This window comes from Sander lucioperca, chromosome 21 (genome assembly GCF_008315115.2).
Source record: "Sander lucioperca isolate FBNREF2018 chromosome 21, SLUC_FBN_1.2, whole genome shotgun sequence".
Taxonomy (NCBI): Eukaryota; Metazoa; Chordata; class Actinopteri; order Perciformes; family Percidae; genus Sander; species Sander lucioperca.
The window spans coordinates 9,949,107-9,972,029 of NC_050193.1; the positions used below are offsets into that span (position 1 = coordinate 9,949,107).

The following is a 22,923-nucleotide window of genomic DNA, read 5'->3' on the forward strand; positions in this document are numbered from 1 at the left end:
GTAACAATAGATTTCATTTATTGTCCAGTTTCTCAGCAAAAATAAAATAGTATAAAAATGTCCATAGAAACCTCTGAAAGACCTGCAGCATAGTCTACTCCACTGTGTTTATGTGGCTTTATGACCTTAATGTAGGACAAAAGAAATATCTTAAACATAATCACTATTTGAAACCACATGACCAGAAATGTGTTTCTAAAATCACGAAACTAAGGAAACGTACCGTTATATACAGTAGATGCATGAAAATGAAAGCAAATCGGAGTCCCGAAAATTCGGGGGCCTGGGTAGCTCACCTGCTGGAGCGTGCGCCCCATGTGCGGAGGTTCAGTCCTCACCGCAGCAGCGGCGAGTTCGGTTCTGACCTGCTGCCCTTTGCTGCATGTAGTTCCTCCTTTTTCTCCCATTTCATGCCTAATCTGTCCTATCAAATAAAGGCCTAAAATGCCAAAAGAACATAATCTTTAAAAAATAAAAAAAAAGTCCAGAAAATGCTTATAATTTCAGAATTTATTCTGGTCATAGAAAACATGACAATTTGGCATTTTAAATAAATAAAAAACATTTTTAAAAGACCGTACAACAATGTTAGCAAACAACATGAGAATATGTTCACATTAATTTCTTTAATTCAGTCTGTCCCTTTATTCTTTGACATGGGCAGTGGACAATAAGAGAAAACCTTAGAGAATTTGGCATGCATTTACTGTAACATGGTCTTAAATATTGAATTTTGCTCAGTAGTTTTCCAGAGGAAACTCCACACTGAGTGTCTGCTATACATCTCCTGTTATGTAAAGCTACATTATAACAGCGTGTGTAACAAAGACATTTGAAAAAAATATATATATTTGGCATTGATTTAAGCCAATTGTTGAAACACTGAAATGTCTCAGAATATTGTAAACTCAGCACCATTTAATAAAGAAACAAAGGTAATCAAAGCCCTTAACAAAAAACTTATAATTAATGAACTATTTTCACTGAAATACTCTTAAAGCGTAACTCTCGCCAAAATACAACCTAGGGTCTTTTTGTGAATGTACCCGAGTCAAACTTTCATTTAAAAGCTTATTTAGGACGGAATCGCCACTTTTAAGATTTACCGTATTTTCGTTTTTCGGTCATATGGCCTTTTGAATGGGAGTGCTAGGGACACTTCTATGCTAGCCTTAAAATAGCTATTTTTAAGGCTCGACACAACATGAAACTTTGCTCGAAGTATCATCAGGGTCTCTACACCTTAACGAAAGCATTGACAACATTGTTTGTGTACTCAGAGTTTACTAAAAAGAAAGGTTTTTGAGCAACTACGAGAAAATACGGTAAATCTTAAAAGTGGCGATTCCATCCTAAATATGCTTTTAAACAAAAGTTTGACTCGGGTACATTCACAAAAAGACCCTAGGTTGCATTTTGGCGAGAGTTAGGCTTTAAATATGGAAATTACATTACGTGAATGTGACCATGAAACGTGTTTGTAAATTCTCTTACAGGTATAAGCACTAAATGTTTATGAACACAATTGGTAAATGTATGCATGCTTAAATCTTACAGATAGCAAAGGCATAATTCTTAGGCACGGATAAACACGTTTTTGTTTCCTTTCAACTCTGACCTTCTTCTAGCTTTCATTTAAGTACAGAAGCTTGTTTTTTTTTTTCTTTAAAATGTACCTATCTTATCATCAAATACTCCACACACAGTATCAAGCTACATGAGAGTTTTGCGGATAACAATCAGTTATTGCCACTTAAACATTTCAGCAAGCTACAACAGTCAAAAGCAATGGCATTGTGATGGTGTATATCAATGAGCTAAAGTGTGGTAGTGAATACAATCATTTGAATTTCAGACAATCATAATAGCAGCGCTGACTGGAGTTTCAGTGGTGCGACGTTTGTATTCAAAGACAAAAAAAAAATCAAGTTCACAGGTCAGGGGATGTTGAGTCACCGGTTAACCCAGGGAGTGCTGCTTCTTCAGGCTGTCTGAGCGCCTCACTCTCTCCTCTGGGGTCTTTCTGTACCAGCTCCTGAGAGGAAACAGACACTGTCATGCTTTTCTGACTTTACAGGCATCGGTAAAAGCCTAAATTCATACATCTATGTACACTGTTGCCTTTAGGGAGAGGTGATTAAAATGGTGTTGGAATTACAGTTAATTATTTAAATTGACAAAATGTTACTGATATATGATATGATATGCAAGTTAGCAAAGTCTGACATCCACTACTGGGTATTTTCAGATCAGTGAATTATAAACAATATATGAAATGTAAAAAGTGTAATGCATTGGCCTGGTCAATCAGGACAGGAGCAAACCAACAAGCCAATCAACATTTCCTCAGTACTGGAGCGAAGAATGTATCTCGAATAATGTACAGTTTATGTGATTTATGATAGCAAGATAAGGCACTTTGCAATTATGGTGAAACAAGTATAAACTGACCCCTGGCGGTTCAGCTGGCCTGGGACAGGAGAATGTTGCCCTTGGCTTGGCTTCAGGACTCTGGGAAAGGAAAAAAATGATAGAGTTAATTTTCTGGGACAATGAACAAAATAAAAACAAGGGGTTACAAAATTCCCACAGCTGTGTTTGGCACCTGTTGGTAGTGGGGCTCTTTGGCTTCTGCTGCATCTTCCTAGCCTGTGCTGGGGATTGACCAACCCTGAAGGATTAGCAAATACATACAATAAACAACACTGCTGATCACTGGATATTATCATTGAAAACATTCGCATTTAAAACCAGATCCCATCTGCTATGTAAGGATGTGTTCCTCTTTCCCATCTCACCTCTTTTTCCTGTCCAGAGACCTTTGTGTGGCGGCAGACAGAACCACTCTCTCCTTGGGGCACTTGGCTTTCTCCTGCAGGTTCGACACAGTCAGTAAAGAACATTGTTTAGAATAGAAGTAACTGACATTGACAGACAAGGCATGATTAGGTTGCCACAGAACAGGGTTTCTCCACTGTAAGTCACTTTTTAAATTTGGTAATCAAGGTTCTATATAAATACAGCTCATCATTATTTTATTTTAAGGTAGACCAATTATAATTAATCTTAAATAAAGTTGCTGAGTCATGACTGTCTTGATTTAACTTTGGTATATATTACACAAATTGTCCAAACAAATGCTTCAGTGCAAGATCAAACTCAAGTTAGTTTTTAAGTTCATGCTGAGAGTAAAAAGAAGTCTGGATTTTCTTTTTAATGTCTTCTGATTAAATATCACTATGGGGTTGATTGCAAGCCTGTATTTTCAGGTTACCATTTCTCGTAGCTTCCTCTCTGCTCGGAGCTCCCTTTCCTGCTGCAGCAATGCTAATCGACCCCCCAGAGGCATTTCAAAGAAGATGTCATGGATGTCATAAAGGGCTGCACGTAACTGAGGGACAAAAGATCCACGCATAAACACAAAGAAAGATGGACCTCTGCTGTCTATAGACAGTAACTACACATTCATACCTGGGCTCTAACTCTGCCCTGCAGGGAGCGATCTTCTGCTGAGCAGAGGCCTCTCTTCTGTGGAGCTTCAGTCTGGAATGAACGGATGAATTCCTGGGTATCCTAAGCACACATACACACAGGACACATTCATAAACATAGTTTTTCCCCAGTTACTAACACGACGATTAGTTGTGCACATGCTTTTTGTGTGTATGTGAGAGTGTTATCTCACCGTGATGGTCTGGCGCAGGTGTCTGACCTTCTCTGTTTTGAGCAGTCTGCGAGTGAGGAAGCCGCGAATGATTGCGCCGATTCGACAGAACGCTCTCTGCTGCTGTGATGTCAGAACCTGGAGAACACGACAAGTACACAAGAAAATGGGAATGTGAAGAGAGAAACACAGAGAGGGTTTGAGAAACAAAGGTCCATCTATTGTATAAACACATGCAGTCACACAACCTCTTGTCTACTTGAGCATACCCACCAGACTTAGCCTTGCTCGAGGTTTGCTAACTGTCCATGTGGGCCCCCACAGATAGACGGGAGACTGGACAGAGGGAGAAGATACACTGGAACTTTCAGGACTGGGGAAACCTTGAGAAAGAAACAAAAACACTTTTGTTTAAGTTGTTTTAGGTGACATCTCTATTTTGTTCAGTCCATGTGAGAGGAAGCCACAAGTGATGGCACCACTTTATCTTTTTTAAATGATGTTAAATGTTAAATGATTGTTAATTGTAAATGTTAAATGAGAAGTTGTCCTGTACAGTAGTAAATACAAAATGTAGCTTAGAATATAGACAGAAAGCTCCAGTATTATGTTTTAGGTTTTCAAAAAGGGCACAAAAAAACTCGGGCACGATTTCTCCACAATGGACCTTTTTCACAGCAGACATTTTGACTTGTCATAGTAGGAAAAGCACAGCTGAAATTGATAACCTTAACGATGGCTCACTTTCATCAAGTGTCCCAGTAAGTAATTTCAGTGAGTCAGCGTGCACAATACCAGGGCCTCTACTAAGTGGAATGCAGCCATCATTAATGGTTTTGAATACACCTGTGCTTTTCCTACTATGACGTGTCAACATGTCTGCGGTGAAAAAGGTCCATACCCTTCTGTCTCTAAGTATGCAGCCTTTTATCACAACTGTTTTACAAACTTTAACACAGTAATAAGTGTGCGTGTTGAAGCGGTACCTTTACTGTGTCCAGGTGATCGCTCAGATGGTGTGTGGGCAGGGCTTAGTCCCGGGCAGGAGGGGCTCACAACAGGACGGCTGTCACTCACAGACCTACAATTCCACCCACAAACATCCCCACTCAAAGGCCGCACACCCCCCTGCTCCCTCAGTCTTCTCTCTGTCTCCTCCAGCTCCTTAACATTACAGTACACACACACACACAAACATTCCTCAGTATAGTATATTTCTTTCTATTTATGATTGTTGTTTTACTATTTATTTCTTGTCTTTTTAGATTTATGTTACTGGGTGAACTGCTGCTAAACATTTCTGATTCTGATTCAGTACTTTAACCTTAAGCAAAAGAGAATCAATTCACACTTCTGTTGCAACTAAACAACAAAATACATTTAGTAAATTGTGTTGTTGCTTTTCTTGGGAATTTGTAAAATAACGGATAAAATACTCCACAAAAAAAAAATTGGTATCTACTTCTATTAGACTAGATATTGTGTAATTCCATGTGCTGACCAGACGGAGGCGCTGTTGTTCTTTCTCCTGCTCAGCCAAGAGCAGAGACATCTGCAAGACATGCTCCTCCTCCAGACGCCTCTGCATGTCCTCCAGAGCCTGTGCTCGCCTCTGGGTCTCCTCTGTTGATGTGCACAAATAAATAAACGTAAAATCATTTATCTTTTAAAGTTTTCATCATTTCCCTTCACTTTTCCTTTCTCCATCATACAGTGTCTAACCTAAAAGCTGCAATGGGAGAAACAGTGGAAATTACACAATTTACCTCTGTAGATTTTAGTAAATATAAGAGAGACTCACCTGTCTTGCTGGCCTGTGCCTCAGCTGCATTTCTGGACAGGACAGTTGGTGTGATCCGTCCATTGTTTGTCCCTTGAGTGTCGTCAGGCTCCATCTTGAGTGTGACCTGAGCCATGTCAGGAGACATGCGGGGCCTCAGCAGAGATGGTGAGGGAATATCTACCTCATACGACTGGTTTAAAGGGGCTGCAGGTGTGCGCCAACTTGGAGCCTTCCATGTGACTCCTGCCATGAAGCGAGGAACCCTTTCCTGGCTGCGGTCTATGTGCTCAACTCCAGAGTGGTAGCTATGCAGCTGGCTGTCCAGGGTGTGGCAGCGCCGGCGAAATCCTGCAGCCAGATGGTCATGGTGTCCCTTCGGGCTAAGCCCTGAGGCACTACCGGGGCTACAGGTCTCCTGCACTGGACTGGTACCACAGTGGCTGGATCGACGATCGCCACTCCTGCTAGCACCACCACCACTTTCACTTCCCACTGAGCCCCAGTGATCGGGGGACTTTACAGCCCCTGAGAGAGTCTCTCCCCAATCTGCCATGCCAGCACCTTCCCCTGACCTTCTTGGGCTTCGGGGAATAAGGTCTGCTGGGCCGATAGGAAATGAAATATGGATATTTCCTGTAGAAAATGGGCGGGGTCTGCGTTTCTGTGCATGGGGACTAATGCTGGACTCTGGACTGGGGAGACGAGCAAACCGGTCAGGTAGACTAGGTGAGAGGCAGCCAGACTGTTGGGGACTGTGGTCGTAGAGAGTCTGATGCTGGATTTGGGTCTGAGGTTGGCCAATAGGGCTATGGTGCAGACTGAACCCAAACTCAACGCCCGTGTCCCCCATGGGACTGCAGCTCTTATTCTCCTTGTCAGAGACAGTCTCCGGCGGCGGATTCCTGGTGGCTGTGTGGACGATTTTTGACCCCTGCTGACTCTGCTCTCTCTTCACATATTCCCTTGATCTCTTAAGAAGACTGTCCAAACTAATGTCCTCCTCCTCCTCCTCTCCCTCCTCTTCCTCCTCACTCTTCTCTTCCCTCTCCACCACCACATCCTTCACTGCCTTGCAGCCATTGAGGATGGGGGTCTCAGAGCACGTAGTGGCAGGCTCATCATTTGTCTGAAGCCCAAATCCAGGGATTGTGGGAAGTCCAGGAGAGTCAATGACCAGGGTGTAGCCACTGACTGTCGCAGATTTAGAAACTGGCATCTTTTCAACATCTTCACTTGGTACTGTATGTGCCTGTACAGAGACAATAAGTAATGATGACCAATCATCAAATAATTGATTAAATAAAAAGGGACTATAAAGAATGACCAGCTGATGGAGTTATACGCCCAAAACTGGAGTGGTTTAAAGCAGTTCACTCATCAATGACATATTAACAATTAAAAGGAAATAAAATAGGAAACCCAGTGCTAGTTCTCAACAAATTGTCAGGTGCCTAAACTAAAAAGTCACTCATCAAGTAACCAAATTAAGAATAACTATTCTAAAGTCTGAATACTATTGTATGCCTAAACCCAATCCTAACCCTAGGCCCTAGCCTTCCAACATGAAAAATCTAAGAAGCCTAAAGTTAATCTTAAAGTGCTCATATTATGCTCATTTTCAGGTTCATAATTGTATTTTGAGGTTATATCAGAATAGGTTTACATGGTTTAATTTTCAACACTATAATTTTGTCGTACTGCACATTGCTGCAGCTCATTTTTTCACCCTGTGTGTTGAGCTCTCTGTTTTAGCTACAGAGTGAGGCATCACACTTCTTTTCCATCTTTGTTGGGAGTCGCACATGCGCAGTAGCTAGGTAAGGACTACCAGCCAATCAGAAGCAGAGTATGAGGGCGTGCCACGCTAGCAGCTAGGCGAGCATTATAACATGTGTTACAAAGTGACGCACATTCGTCAGGGAAGTAAAGGCTGGACTACAATAGAGCTGTTTGGAGCAGTTTGTGAACAGTGTTTTCTGTTGTAGATGGTAAGTCCCTTTGGGGTGGACTTTGGGCTTTTTCACTTTGCAAACCTATAACATGCACAACAAAGATATATAACACAATAAAGGAAAAGGAAAAAGCCAAACAGCATAATATGAGCACTCTAACCTGAAGACACTGAATGCTTACATGCTATTTCCACACCTATCATCACCTGAAACTCTTTAGTGACACACTTAATATGTATCCAGATATCTTAATAAATAGCTCAGTCTGGATTGTCGATGTCGGTGTTCCTGTAAAAATACATATACATCCTTTGGTTGTGATAGAAACACATCACAGGGGCAACAGTAACTACAGACAATAACTGGCTCATCACATTTATTGAAAGATCAGAAATTTCATGACCTGAGCTGATTTGGAAAATATTGCTTTGGATGTTGAGGTGACCAAAAAAAGGCCATCATCAGGTAAAAATAGCACAGCCTACCAGAGACAGTGTTACGTGTATTTAAGTCTGCAAAGTGTCACGAGAGATTCTGGGACGACTGTAATTTAGTTTTTGTGCTACATCGTGAGACTGGCACACAGACCTAGTTTGCATATGGGCACATTTGAGAGTTTTAGATGCTGTGGGTTTATGACATAAACAAAGTGGCTTAGTGTTTACCATACTATGTAACTGACCTGAGCTTGGTCCAGTATGTCCTGAACCCGAGCCAAAAGGTTGTTATTCTGCTGGTTCTGCCTGTCCACCTCCAGCTGGACTGCTCTCCGCCTGTAGTCACACATCTCACTGCGCTGCTCTGCACTCAACTGGATAAAGAAAATACACACTATGTTTACAATATTTAAAAACGTGTACCTCTTGGGCTACATTTTAGCTAAAAAAGACTAAAGCGATATCACGTGAGGAAAGATTAGTCAAGCACTAGTTATGATAAATCCCCAATACACAGTGTGTCTCAAACCGCGCACTTCCTTTAGTGCACTAAGGGAAGTGCACTTCGTACACTATGTACTTATTTTTCAATTTTTGTTAGCTCCGCCCCTTCCGCTACGTAGCCAAGATGGCAACCATTGAGGGTGGAAAGTGACCATTGATCCACACTCAACTTTTTGACCGTTTTAAGTACACCATCCGGGTACTCGTAGTGCACTGCATTTACCACACTTCGACGAGTGACACTCGTAGCTAGTATAAGTACAGAAGTGCGCGGTTTGAGACACACTAATAATGTATTTCAAGGTTTGTTTCTATCTATTTTCAGTTATTACTGATAACACAATCAATCGTCTTCCACTATATGTTTGTGTCTACTTTGTTTGAGTGGAAGAGAAATCTGCAATGATCCTCAGCCTCACATTGGCTTTCAATCATGTGGCTATTTCTGAAAAGTTGTTTTGTCAGCAGTCACTAGCAGATGGATTCTCCTGACTAACATCAGACAGCCTTGGTGTTCCTCGTCATCAATTATCTCCTCTCTCTTTCCCCTGCCAACTGCTGATCTAATTGGGACTAGTCAGCACACATGCTTCAGATATATTAAGTAGGTATCAATGAAATGTTAACTTGAATTCAATTCAAACCGTGTGATTATCTGTCAGTATTATTATGTCTATGCACATCTGTGTGTTATACCTAAAATATGTATCAAAACATCTGTCTCATTGTAACTCTAACTGAACAGTGTAAGCAATGTTTTCTGTTACTATGCAGCATTAACACAGCCACAGCAGGACAGTGGCAGATGTACAGACTCTCTAGAGAAACCAAAAAGCAGAGCCACCTTTGTGGCATTTATTCTTCCTCTTAAAACATCCATTAGCTATGGTTTCTGTCTTCTTTTCATTAAGAAACTTTAGAAACTGTAATTGGTTTAGGTACATCTTGTTTTGTCCCTTCAGGATAAGTTTTCATGTCTGTTTATTTCTCCCTTACCAGAGGCGAAAGCACAGCTCTTCCATGGAAGCGGATAACGGAGAGAGCCTTCAGGGACCACAGTGGCTCAAATGTTGTCTTCTTGAATTTCCCCTCCTCCTGCAGTATGGCCAAACTCCGCAGACAGAAGTCCTCATAGCTCTCCATCTCTGGACACCCACACATCCACACTCTGAATAGGAAACACACACCATGTAGCCTCGTCACCCAGCTGTTAAATTAAATGGAGAGTGTGGAATTAGATGGAAGTCAACAAGTCAGTGGGCATGTAAGCTTCAACTGCACTGGGTGTGAATCACTACAGGAAACCACTTGGGAACATATGTGGAAGAGCAGGACAAATACCCTACAACAAAAGATGGTTTGTCTGCCCTAAATGGTTTTATCACACTCATCACATTCCTGCCATTCCTTGTCAGACTCCGCTGGTGACTGACTTCCATTTCCGTGTCTCATGGAAATGCATATGGAATCGTGTGTCTAATCAATACAGTTTCTATTTCTGAAATGCTTGTCAGCAAATGGATAGTAGGCTACAGAATGCATAGTACAGATCGTTTACTGATAGGGCGTTAGCCCAAGTGAACAGCTGTTAATGGCTATGTAAAGATGAAATTAAAACAATTAGGGATGGTACTTTTAGAGATCATTTATCAAAACTGCCTTCCCTCGATTAGGTTTGAATTCAACCTGGGGTCCTTACTGCCAGTAACCTAACGTTAGTGGTCTTCAGTCAAATTTGTACTGCACATGCACTGATTCATTACAGCCTAGTGACAGCACAGTAGAGGTGGGAATCGTTTTCTTTTTGTACCCAGTTATTATAGAGCAAGCTTGATACCGGCAGTTTTGAACGTAAAGTCTATAAGATACTCGATTTTACGGCACCTTTTGATACCATAAAGACGTTTTAGTCCAGATGTGCCCTGGCAGAATGACAGTTGATAACGTCACACCCGTGTCCGTGTCTATTGCTCGTTACCCCTTTCTTACCTTCAAATGGGGAGAAAGTGATATCTCCTTTCCTTTCTCCCGACGGGTTAGACAGGCATAAATGTCGCAGGGGAACAACAAAGTGCGGCTATAATATGAACCTTATGTTTCTCCTTCAATCTCGGGTTGGCCATCATCATCATCATCATCATCAGTTTCAACTCTTCCGGGCTCCAACAGCGCCTCCTAGCAACAGCGCGCCGGCTACGTTCCAATATGGTCCACGCGACCTGTTTACGTTGCTATTATCAACCATTTCATTCTAATATCAACAGTTCAACTTATGCATGGATGAAAGAATGATGCTAAAATGTGGTATGGAAATGAGTGTTCAAATATGTCGGGAAAGCGGTAAAGTATTACTTAATTATTATTATTAAAGTAACTAGAGGAAAGTAAAGGGTGAAACTGTACGGAAAAATGGAACGAGATTTTTGTCAAACAATCTACAATCTACATTTTAAATCACCTCATTTGTGACGGATTAAAAAAAGGATAGATCCTATTGTTCATCACACATCACATCGTTCTTTCCATTTACGTGGACACAGTTTTGCTGAACAATCTTATTACACACAAATACATGTTTTGAATTTTCACAAGATATAGCCCAATAGTGGTCTCAAATTTAGATTTTAACATACATACATACATGCATACGTATACATACATACATACATACATACATACATACATACATACATATATGTAGGCTACATATATGCATGTACATACATACATACATACATACATACATAGCCTACATACATACATACATACATAGCCAATACAGTTTAACCTTGTGCATATGTGACCAATAAACCTTTTACATATTTGCAGCAAAGTCTCTCCTGATTGAAATGATATTACTACAATATTTGTCACATAAAGCCCCAGACTGGCTCTTGTTGGCCGCTGGAGATCTGGAGTCCTGGGGAAGTTAGGTAACAATACCAGCCATATTTATATATTTTCTAAAACAACATAACTTTCATCTAGTCTATAATATATCCATATTTTCTCCTTTGCAACTCCAATATGAAGAATGCACTATATGATCATGTCTGTGTTTCAGCTAATTATAATGTATAGTGACTTTTTCTCACTCGTGAAGTGATTATGTCTGTATTGTATTAAAGTGTCTGGATCACAATGAGGGATTGGTTACTATTTTAATATCATATTATCACATTAAACATATTCCTAAATGAAGGTGTGTTTAATCAAGTTACCGCAAACCATCACACAGACAACTATATAGTATTTTCCTGCACAGAGTACTTAGTTTCTGTGGTGTAAACTGGACTTAGGCAGAACTTGGTGCAGGCAGGAATGCACAGAGAGCAGTAGATCCTTCTATCAGATTAATCTGACCATCAGCCTGTGGCTCTGTTACCATGTTATGCAGATTTGAATTTGAGATGGTTTGTCAATTGGACCAAAGAACTTTGACTGTTGGTACACCATTGCCCTGACACATATTCAACAAAGAGAAAACATGTTAGAAAAGATTCCAAAAAGATATATACTGTATATATATTTTTTTATATTAATGGAGACTCTTAATACACTCAATGGGCTATCGGTGCCCTATTTCATTCTAAAATAAATTTTTAAGCCCTTTGTATTATTTGATATTGCTGAAAATGTGAGGCCATGCCGGCCGGGTATAATAGACAGCCCAGGACAATGATTTCCAATGATGTCTTTATTATACTGACACTCAAAAACACAGTACAACAAGCCATCACACATTCACATTGCTGTTTTCACAACTCATCTTTTGAGTGCACAGGTGAACCCGAATGTACAGGTTGAGCAATGCGCACATGCTCCTTGTTGTCTCGAAGTAGAGCTTCAATGTCACTTTCTGTAAAGGGGGTTTTGGAACTCTATTACAAAAGATAAACAATGTTAGTTGTCATATATATTCATCATAATTTAGCCTAATGATAATAATGTTTATGTGTTTCAAGATTATACCTATAGCCTACCTCAGAAGACTGGCGTTTCACCCCTATACATGCCCTGGACTGCTCATAACACAGGACTATATCCAGATGCTTTGGTTCTTTATTCACCAAAGCTACATGGAGCTGGTCATAATGAGACTCTAGATGGAGAGTAAAAAAACCGATTGATTCATTAGAGTGTAAAAAATATGCAAATTCATTGTTATTTCCTCCTGATCTTACCTAACAAGTGCATACAGGAGGCTGTTTTGTCCTTAGAGTCGTGGTCATGTTTGTAGGACAGCAGTTTCTCACATACACCCCCAGTGATGAGGTTCTCAACTACTGTCTGTCTGCTCTCATCTGGGGCTTCCTTCATGGCTTTCTCAATCTCTGACGGGGCAGCAGTATGCATATGCTTTTATTTAATTCTCACAGAAAATAGTCAAAACAAGTGGCACTTGGTTGATCATCCATTGTGTATCATTTAAATCATTGTTTTTTAAGCAAGCTCAATAGTTATCAACCATACCTCGTGCTGTTGTTAGACAACTCTCACAATAGGCATCTGTTAAAAAGAAAACAGTCAACAGAAACCAAGACTAGCCAAACTACAAATTCTATCATGACTGAGGAAAGCAGCAGAAGTGTAGCATTTCATTTACTTACAGCGGTCCATGTCTTCAGGCTGCACAGGAAGAAGGTAGCACATACACATTAGAAAAATAAAGATTTTCATCGTTAGTGATCGTAAACAAACAACCTGTAAAGTCAGAGCAGAGAACTGCGCTCAAGCTTTATCATCTTCCCTTTCACATGTGGTCATGTGATCTCAAGTACAATGGGATCGCATCATCATCATTCCACAAAGTGTCCAGTTTTTCAGGTTTTCTCTGACTGCTCAGACTGAGTTGTTTCTGGTCTTCGAACAGGGGTACTGTAAACTCAAAGTACACATTTTGCCACTTTAGAATTCACAATACAGGAAGACTTAAGAGATACAGTATTTTAAACAACAGGAGAGAAAAAAGAACAAGCATAAGGAAGACATATTTAGAACAGGTGAAATGCTATTGTGCAATAAGGTCACAGTGAGAAAAGTAAGCACTGACAATTGAAGTAAACAATGGAATATTGTTGCCATGACTATATTGTTAGAGCATTTATTCTAGCATGGAGATAGCCTTAGCTACCATATGAACTTAATTAACAGAATTACAAACAAGTCAGGATATCAGTTTTCTTTAGTGCTCTCTTTGAGCTTACTAGTTTAATCAAGCAACATTAGCTTACTTTTTATTTTTTGTAGACTCCCTTCACTATAAATGTCAGGCTAGCTTTGACTCAACTGTGATAACTTGAGAATCAATATTATTCATATCTTAGTTAATTTTTCTAAAACATTTTCTCTGCTAGGCTTCAGATGACAGACACGTTAGGAAACAGTTTTATATATTTTTTGTATTATATATAGGCCTATGTATTATTTTTCATCATCCTCATCATCATCATCATCATCGTCATCATCATTATTGGTAGGCTAGTGGTAGCAATTAGTAGTAGCTAGCAGCAGTAGTATTTAGTTTTTTATTAATTCACTGTTAGTTGTTGTTTACGTCAGCGGCCACTAAGTGATGCTGTTTAATATCGAAAGCCAGTTACAGGACAAGGCGTTTTGACAGATCCCATATATAGTCATTTTTACCATATTAGGATTGACGCATGTGACGCTCGTGTCTCAACGGAAAGTATGACCGTGTGCGGGAAAGGCGAACGTTAGGTAAGGTCCACTCTTCTGGGGAGTAAATGTGCAACTGCTTGTGAATCTTTAATGAACTGGATACAACTAACTTCAAGATAAACACAATTGACAGTCACCAGCGTCAGAGTCAACATGTGAGTAGTCTAAATTCTGTATTGGTAATTATGTAGCCTACAGTAATACATTTCACATGTGCTATCCTGAACTGTCAGGAGAAGCTACTTATCTCCAATCTTAAATTTGGTGATAGCACTCTTCCCGTGTTGCTCTGTGGTGCAATGATTTTGGAACACGTTGTTGTATCTTCGTGGGCTGTTTGTATCTGCAGAGGTTTTACTGATAATAAGACGCACTTAAACATACAGGAGAAGCCGATAAAGAAGCCAGGATAGTGACTTCAGCTTTTGTTTTTCCTGACCAGTGCAGTAGCAGAAGGCTAAGTTAGGCTAATTTCTTGTAGCCTATGGTCACTGGACAGTGTGTCTACGGATTCATTGAACATATCCATTTCTCAAACTGCAAAAATGAGAAGGCTTATACAATTGCCTTGCAATAAATCACATTTTAAATTGCACCTCCTGCTTGTTGTGGCTATTTCTTTGAACTTCACATTAGCAAAGTATCCTTGCGGAGGGGCTTAACTTCTGTACACTTCCGTCTTCGTTTAAATCCGCGAGACTCACGTATTTTTTACGACAGTAAAAGACTACTGGATTGTCTTGCTAAACAAAACGGGGTTTGTTAGTCAGGAATAAGCATTTGCAAGATGTTCTCCCTGGCTTTAGGCTGTTCCAGACACATGACTGGAGTCTTGGCTTGAAGTACAGGGGATATTAGAGAAAAGTAACTAAACTACATTTTTAGTGGTTCCCAACCCTTTGGCTTGTGACCTCTTTAAGAAAGCAGTGTCTTGTTGAGGCCCCTTGTCACGTTTCAGATGTCTGTTGAGTTCGACAGGTTTGAGGCCCCAAGAGGTAAATATTTTAAGTATTTCACAGAATATGAAGAAATTAGAGAGAAGGCCACAAAATACTACAGATTTTTGTAGCAGAACTTTTTCTTCTTCCCTCTTTAATTGATCATCACATGACCCCTTAGATTTATCTTTTGACCTATAGGAGTTTTTCACAGAAAACATTTTGACATGTCACAGTAGGAAAAGCACCGGTGTAAATGTAATAAATGATTGATTTCAGGGTCCTGTGCATGCTGGCTCAATGTCACTCTCGCTGGGACACTTGAATAGAACAGAGCCATTGTTAATAAGTAACACCTTTTGCTTTTTATGACAAGTCAAAATGTCTGCTGTGAAAAAGGCCTATTGGAGGGACCCAACCCATAACCACTGGACTTAACTACCAAACTATATAAGTAAAATTGACTTACATTTTTTCAGTTAGAGCAGTAACATTCTGCTTATTATTAATTAATCCATATTACCAATGTAATATATAATACTCCAGTCAAGGGCCATTTAGCTGATACTTGTGTACTGTTTTATTTAGGCTGAAACAGGGAGAGGGATAGCAAGGTCTCAGTCAGATTGGTCCAAAGTTCATCTAAATGACATGTATAGACTGCTGTCCAGCAGATGGCGCCTCGCCCAAGACCTTGTTTGCTTTCATCAGTTCAATTATAGGATTCAGATATAGGTATCAATAATATTTTATATATCTCTGTGTAAAATGTCCTGCTTCAACTGCAGAGAGGTCAGTAAAAGTCCTGCATTCAAAGTTATACTTGAGTAAAAGTACATAACTACTACTACTACCAGCTAAGTGCAGTACAAGTAAAAGTACTCACTATGCAAAATCAACGCTTTTAAGAGTGTTACATAACAGAGCCTCGAAGGTCCTGAAAGGTATTTTTTGATCTTATGCACACAATGATAGTTTTTACATACAAGTTATTGTTGCATGCAGCAAGATAAAGAAATATATAGGGACTTTAGGAGCTCTGCTTTTTGTCAGCAGTGTTCATACATCTTTTATTGTGTTGTTTCATCATGACTGAACGTATAGAGAGAACATTGTAATTACTTTTTTTCTATTGCATTAAGTGCAATGGTTCATTGGTCAAATCCCACTTTAAAACATTTGCTTTATAGTAACTAGCTACATATTGCAACAGTGTTGTAACAATGCTGATGCCAACCTTTCCTTTCACTGCAGTCTAAGATTAGTTGTAGCAAGTTTTTTTCAGTATAAAATAGGGTATAAACCAGAGAGAGCCTTAAGCTAACACTGAGGCCATGTTCTCTATATTGTTCTTAGAATTTAGGAGGTTTTAGGGAACTAGGGGGCCGTTTATTGAAATGTGGTGTGTTTACAGGTTTTGAGACACCTTCATGTAGGTTTTTATTATTGTTTATTTTACATAAAATATAATTTAAGTTGTTAAAATGTGAAAAATTTAAATGACGAACATTTTTTTGGGGCTAGATTTGCTTTTTTTTTTGGGGTGGGGGGGTTGACTTCATGACATTAGGATTTTAAATGTGGCAGAATATAGCACTGACTTTCAGTCTTTGATTTCACACTTGTTTACGTGATAATTAAGAACAATAACCAAAATTGGTTGCTAGAAATTAATGAATTCCTTCGGGATTAACACATTTCTCTTTTAATAATAAATAATAATAATAATAACTATATTATTGGGGTCATTTAAGTTTAACATTTAACAAATGTTCCTCCTTGTGTTCATTGAATGAACTTTGGTGAGATGTACGTCAACTAATAAAGCAGGACATAGGCCTATACCAGATGATGATGATGATAATTATTTATAATAATATCATTACTAGTAGTATATTATCATAGATTATCATGATGTCAGAAATGGGTTCAAGGTTGTTTTGGTGGCAGATATGATACGGGGGCCTTCAGTTTAATTTGAAACCCCCCCCCCCAGGGGGGGTTCCATGTCGACTAAACAACAGTGTGATCCTCTAAATGCACGGAGCTCCAGCAGCAGTCCGGTGCATGCTGTTGCAGCAGTGCTGCTGTCCTCCAATATATTTAAAGTGTGTGCCCTGGTCCTCCAATAGATTTAAAGTGGGCGCCCTGGCCGACAATGGAGGGTCCGGGAGTGGGAGGATCAGCTCGGCTGCGAGCCTTCTGGCTTTGTTACGCCCGGGAAGCCATTTTGGAAGTCTGCTTGTTGTGCACTAGCATAACACTCAAGCTGCTTGCAAACCTTTCTGTTTTTCTACCACAAAAATAACGTTTAGGATCTGTGGGTCCGCAGTGATAAATCATCTTTGCGTCTCCGTGCGTCGGGATGCTGGCAGAAGTTTGCGCATCTTTCGTGAAAGTAATGTGCGGATCCTTTTCCTTCGGATTACGCTCTTAAAGAATAATAACATACATGGACTCTAACCACCCGGGCAAGTTGACATGCTAGTATAATAACATAATTTACGTTAGTGTAGCTACAATTTTCTGTTGTGAATGTGTCATTTCGTTTGATCCGGCCAGGGTTATTTTGTTCTTGCTGAGCTCCTTTACCCGCAACTAACGCGATCTCAGGCCTTATTTTCTTGGGTGATGTTTGCACATTTGCGACATTATCAGACATTAAATGTGTAATCCGTCATTAGGAGTGCGAGTTTTGACTGAGAATTGTTAAATTAATCTGTATCATTAGAAATGAGAATAGTGCGTCGTTGCTCAAGCCTGTGTGCTTTCACGAGTGACTGTTGTCCAAATACATGGCGTCTAAATTTAGCACTGGGCAATGTGAGAATGCAACGGGGCTTATATGTCATTTGACCGGACACTATGTGCAGTTATTATTAAACTAAATATGTGTTTTTAACGGCGCCGATGTAAAAATGTTTTGACAGTGGCTAGGCTAGTCACAGGACTGTAGTTTGCACTCTTCGTCGCAGGTGGTTTGCGTAAAGGAGCCAGCAAAACAAACAGCACTGTGGGAAAGGTGTCACTATGTAGCATATTTATGACTGTTGGTGCATGTTTGTAGGATGAACGCATGCTCTGTTTTTGTTGAACCTGTCTCTTGAATTATGAGCTCAAGGATTAAATGCTATAATATTTTAGAAAAGGTTCAGTCGCATGCTAAAATTAAAATCAATTGCTCTTGCTAAGAACTCCAGCATTACACCACACTCCTTATTCTCTCAGTGAGAAAGACATTCAGTGCTGGCATCATGATCCATTGCACCAGTTGACAAGTCAAAATAAACTTAATCCTGGCTGAATTAAGTAGTCCACTTGGCTTTTGGATATTTGTTTCTGTTTATCCGTCTTTTCGGCTTGGAGACTTGGATTATGGGTCGAGATTTTGGAGGCGGATTTTAGGAAAGCCATCTGTTTATTTTCCGCTCAGTTGTTGCACACACTCAGAAGTTGGAGTAGAGTGACCTTGCTCAGGATATATGAGGAAGTTTTGGCTACATAGATATAGTGGTATGCAGCATGGTTGAGCTTGTTATGACCAGAAATGCCGAATCAAACAGTCAGAGAGTTATTGTATTCTTTATGTTTGATAGAGCAAGGGTTAAACCCTTATATAAACTGGCAAGACTCACGTAAGTTTTACTTTTTCATAACTGACTACCTAAAAGTATGCTATGCAGTTTTGGCTGACAATATACATCCAGCTGCCAGTTTTTTTACCAGGTGCCAGGTGCACCTGGCTAAAACTAATGCAATATAATACAACAGTCTACAATAAATCCTACCTTCATAAAGATTATAATGTTCAGTTTTAGAGAGGAGTTAATTTAGCTTTCTAATCATTTTGGAGGATGACGTTTGTGGTGCTGTTGAATTGTATTGCGTTATACAGAGAGGTGTTTCTTTTTAGCCCAATGGTTTCCATATTTTTTGGCTGGGGACCCCTATGTATGAATCAGTGTCTTGGGGCTCCTTGTTGTTACATTTCTGATATCTGATTATAAACAGGGTGAACAAAATAATAGAAACAACTCTGCAATACAGTTCAACAGCAGCCCAAACTCCAGCCTCAAAATGACCATGAAACAACACACCTCTTTAAAACAGTTTCTAAAAACATATATAACATATCCTTAGTGAAGGTAGGGTTTATAGCGGGACTGACTGCAGACTGCATTAGTTTGAGCTAATTGTACCTAATAAACTGGCAGCTGCTGAGTGTATGATTGTAACTGTGCACAGCATGTTGACATAATGCAAGTTTCCCTGTGAGAAGCTCAACCCTCGGAGCAGTTGTTTCCCGCCCATTGCCTAAAACTCAGCCCCACCCCTTGCTGTTTTACTTGGTTTCATAATACTGTTCTTTCTGTGTGTGGAGCTTACCCAGGCAGTCACTGTAGGAGTAGCTGTCCTGGTGAGGAGTCTACTTAATGTAACAGGAGTGAGGATCGTCATTCTCTCTGTCCTGTCTCTACCAGCCATTCTCGTCACTTTCTGACCGGAGGAGAAGAGACGAGTCATTTATTACAGCTTCACTGGCGTCTGTTTCGTCCGTCCACAACCAGCCAGAGCCAACATGCAGGAAGAGGTCGGCCAACTCTCGTCCACTGTCAGAACCACAGTAGCGTTGTTGTTTTCTTTGTGGAAAAGGAATGTCCAGCAGCTCTCATTAGGGCCTGCTGGGCTTTCTGACATTATTTGTGGAGTGTAGCAGTAACCAGTGGTTGTGTATTCTGTATGGCCCAGTGAATAGCGCTAGAACTGATGTGGGAAGAGGCAGGGAATTTACCCGTTTAATGTGTAGATGCAGTTCTGAATCTGTTTTTAAAAATACAATTACACAGTGGCAGATCTTAAGCTCATTAGCAGAACTAATTTGTCAGCAAGAGACAGGCTGAAAAAGGGATGCATGCGTTTTTGTGAGTGTGTATGGTAGTTAGTTTGTGTTTGTTATTCCCCTCCACCATGTCAGCTTTGGCTTAAAGAGTCCTATCCCTTGCATCCTGATTCTTGCAGTCTAAACAAAGAAGAATGACCATGGATTTTTCGCAACTGCACACATATACGCCGCCACAGTGTGCTCCAGAGAACACCGGCTATACCTACTCTCTCAGGTGAGACTCCAATGCTGTTCTGCAGCACGCTGGCTGCAGCATTAAACAGTCAGGCCCATGGCGTTTCAGTTACACCCTGCCTGTCATCTGTGATTTCGGGCATGTCAGCAAACGAAGCGAAATGGTCTTCGAGACCCTGCTGTTGCATTTTAATCGAGGCTTTGCAAGTGTACGTAGTGTCAACCAGCTACTCCATATTCCATTTGCTTTGGTCTTGTTTCCCCCTAAACAGAGTATGCAATTAAGCTCTGTCAACCTTAATGCTATTATAATAACTGTTGTCAGTTAACTCATGTCTTTGTCAGTATAAAATAATGAAAGGTTTCTAGGTTGCCAAATTATGCCAGAGGTTGTTTTACTGCTGGTTTTCTGCTAAAAGACAAAACCTTTAAGAGCAATGAGCCGACTGTATGTTATTTTTAGGAAGTAGCTTGCTTTGATAGTCGTTTCCCAGTTAAATTGGAAATTGGTTACAATTACAGCATGACATGTTTGAAATGTATTTACTTTTGATTGCATTGTTTGTTTGTTTTTTACTTGCAGAGGAATTGTTTTGTTTTTTGGTTTTTTTACTTGCAGAGGTTTTGTAAGTCAGTTACTTTTTTTTTTTCTAAATCCCCCAAAAAAATCCTGTGGTTTTGATGACTCAGCCTCATGATTCAGTTGGTATGTGTGTTTATGCTTAGTGGGGAATTGGGGAGCTTTGCAAAGAGTAAAAACAGAGCCTGCACCCTATGTTTCTCTACATTCTTTTACTATATAATGTAGATTCCCGGTGGCAACTTTAGATTTTTTTTTTTTTTTTGAGAAGTTAAAGGCAGCCCAATCAGTTTTTGATTTACAGTACACACCACACCTGTAACACCAACCTCTCCCATCGTCCTCCTCATCCATGCATTCTTTCTTGGGCTCCTCGTCACAGCTCATACTGTAGGTGTGGTCGACGCCTCACCAGAAAGGTCTGTGCATGTGGAGGAATGCTGTTGTCTTCAGTGCTGTCACCGTTGATGTCGGCAGCTCTCAGAACAGAGAAAGGGTGTGTAGGTCAGGAAATGAAATATCACCTTACCCCATGCTTAACTCACTTTCTGACTTTGAGGAAATGAAGAGTTATTGCATGACCTTTGGCAGCAGAGGCCTCCCATCATTTGAGTGAGAGTGTCAAAAAAAAAAAGTCTTTTAAGAAACAGTGCTCTCCCTTCCAGCTGAACAAGTTTAGGCTCTAAGTTGTAATTATACGTATGTCACATTATGGGCCCTATCTTGCACCCAGCGCAAAGCAAAGCCTGGCGCAAGTGTCTTTGCTAGTTTAAGAACGACGCAGTTGTCAATTTCCCCTCCAGCGGCCACGTCGTTCATGTTCAGGTGAATTCTTGGCGTATTGCTATCTTGAAGCAGCGGGAATTGATCGCGCCATTGACCAACAAAAACCTGGTCTAAAGTCAATAGCGCAGCATGTCATTGTTATTTTAACAGCGAATTAGTAAAATGCGCCTAGGCTCGTGCACGCCGCCTGCACGCTATGCTTGTTACACACACACACACACACACACAGGGAAGCGCAGCAGCACCCAAACATGCAAAAGATTACAAATAAAAATATTACGGTGCAAAGCCGCCATCATAATAGCAATGTGCCATGGTACAAACGCGCCTGGCTTTTAAAGGGAATGGGAGATGACACTCGGATTTGTTTATTGCATGTAACGCCCCAAACACACCTATGAATTAATGAAGACACTAAGTACAACCCTTTTAAACCATGCGCACGGCACACGGACCCTTTTTTCCGCTTTCAAACTAGCAAAAGTGGATTTGGACACGCCCTAAACGCACCTGCACCAAGCGTTTCACACCATGCACTTAGATTATATGTTTTTATAGTTTGTAGGAATGGCATTGATGCACAGTGGGAATTTGCCTGTAGGGTGTTTTCATGTGGAATAGCTCTATGCTGATGTTGTATCATGACATAAATGGTAAAGCTAATGGCAAACAAAGCCTCAACATCCTCATGATTTCAGGTCAGCTTTGTAGCATACAAAGTGCATTCCAGTAATGTGAAAACGTGTTTTCTGAGTCACACTGGACTGAGGCAAAGCAAGATGAAAGTACAAAAGCTTGTTTGACACCTTGCTGGAATCTGCCAGGTACTAGGTAGACGAAAGGCTGGAACAAGCTAATCGTGTTCCTTTGAATGCAGTCAGCTGAGAAGCTATTAATGAACCTCACAGTCACAACCTTGGCCCTGATCCCAGGATTAGGCTAATAGTTTATGCTTTTCGACTAGCTAGTTGAGAGATCTGTGGTTTTTATTAGCCTTTGTGTACTACAGCTGAGTGATTCTCGGGTCTCCTGAAAAACTAATTTTTATTTTTTAAATTTAAATCAGCTTACTGAAGGCAGTTACATGTCTTTGTCTTAGTTTTTATATACTAAGTAAATAGCAGAACAGCCAGACAGTAAATGTTATATTTGCTGCTTGATCAAAGTTTAGAACTATGACCCATCAGAGAGTCTGACTGCTGATTGTGTTCAGACCTCCGAGCGTGTCTGTGGCCTACAGTGAATACAAGAAAGCAGTGAAGAGACGGGCAGAGTCAGGTGACAGAAACCGTTGGCCCATCTGTTTTCAAAACTCAAAAGGGCAGCGACAAGTTTTGTGCCATTGAATAGTCCAAGAGGGAGAGGAGGCCAGCCAATCAAGTTCTGTTTCCGTCCACATACCAGGGAGAGACCCTTACAGCTTGGACCACCTACCTTGAGTTGATTTAATTAATATTGTAAATACAGTGAGGGAAACACTTTTATGAATAGATTTACAGTATAACCCACCAAGGTTTGTA

General features: G+C 40.4%; 2 protein-coding genes across 16 annotated transcripts in view; one reads left to right on the forward strand and one right to left on the reverse strand.

The window, feature by feature from the left end:
* Positions 1 to 1,438: 1,438 nt before the first annotated feature.
* On the reverse strand, positions 1,439 to 10,523 carry LOC116059688 (centriolar coiled-coil protein of 110 kDa). Of its 5 annotated transcripts, none has more exons than XM_031312933.2 (14): positions 10,330 to 10,523; positions 9,337 to 9,508; positions 8,082 to 8,210; positions 5,466 to 6,696; positions 5,127 to 5,287; positions 4,651 to 4,828; positions 3,938 to 4,047; positions 3,686 to 3,802; positions 3,472 to 3,573; positions 3,275 to 3,391; positions 2,799 to 2,872; positions 2,591 to 2,671; positions 2,452 to 2,511; positions 1,439 to 2,035 (listed from the first exon to the last, which is right to left on the reverse strand). In XM_031312933.2, exons 2-14 carry the CDS (start codon positions 9,499 to 9,501, stop codon positions 1,960 to 1,962), a joined length of 2,601 nt encoding a protein of 866 aa, XP_031168793.1. In that variant the 5' UTR covers positions 9,502 to 9,508; positions 10,330 to 10,523; the 3' UTR covers positions 1,439 to 1,959. The 5 variants fall into 5 exon arrangements, with proteins under 5 accessions (XP_031168793.1, XP_031168792.1, XP_031168795.1 ...); XM_031312932.2 differs by having other exon boundaries at positions 9,337 to 9,547; XM_031312935.2 differs by having other exon boundaries at positions 5,166 to 5,287; positions 9,337 to 9,547; positions 10,330 to 10,522.
* Positions 10,524 to 13,931: 3,408 nt separating this feature from the next.
* sun1 (Sad1 and UNC84 domain containing 1) overlaps positions 13,932 to 22,923 on the forward strand; it is a 32,556-nt gene continuing 23,564 nt past the window's right edge. For 3 of the 11 annotated variants that reach the window (XM_035996583.1, XM_035996586.1, XM_035996585.1), the window contains exons 1-2: positions 19,540 to 19,551; positions 19,980 to 20,077. In XM_035996583.1, the coding sequence (XP_035852476.1) occupies positions 19,540 to 19,551; positions 19,980 to 20,077 (110 nt within the window). Of the gene's footprint in view, positions 14,178 to 17,167; positions 17,432 to 18,980; positions 19,552 to 19,979; positions 20,078 to 22,923 lie in introns of those variants that run through there. The other 8 variants (XM_035996582.1, XM_035996590.1, XM_035996587.1 and 5 more) reach the window with 6 other exon arrangements.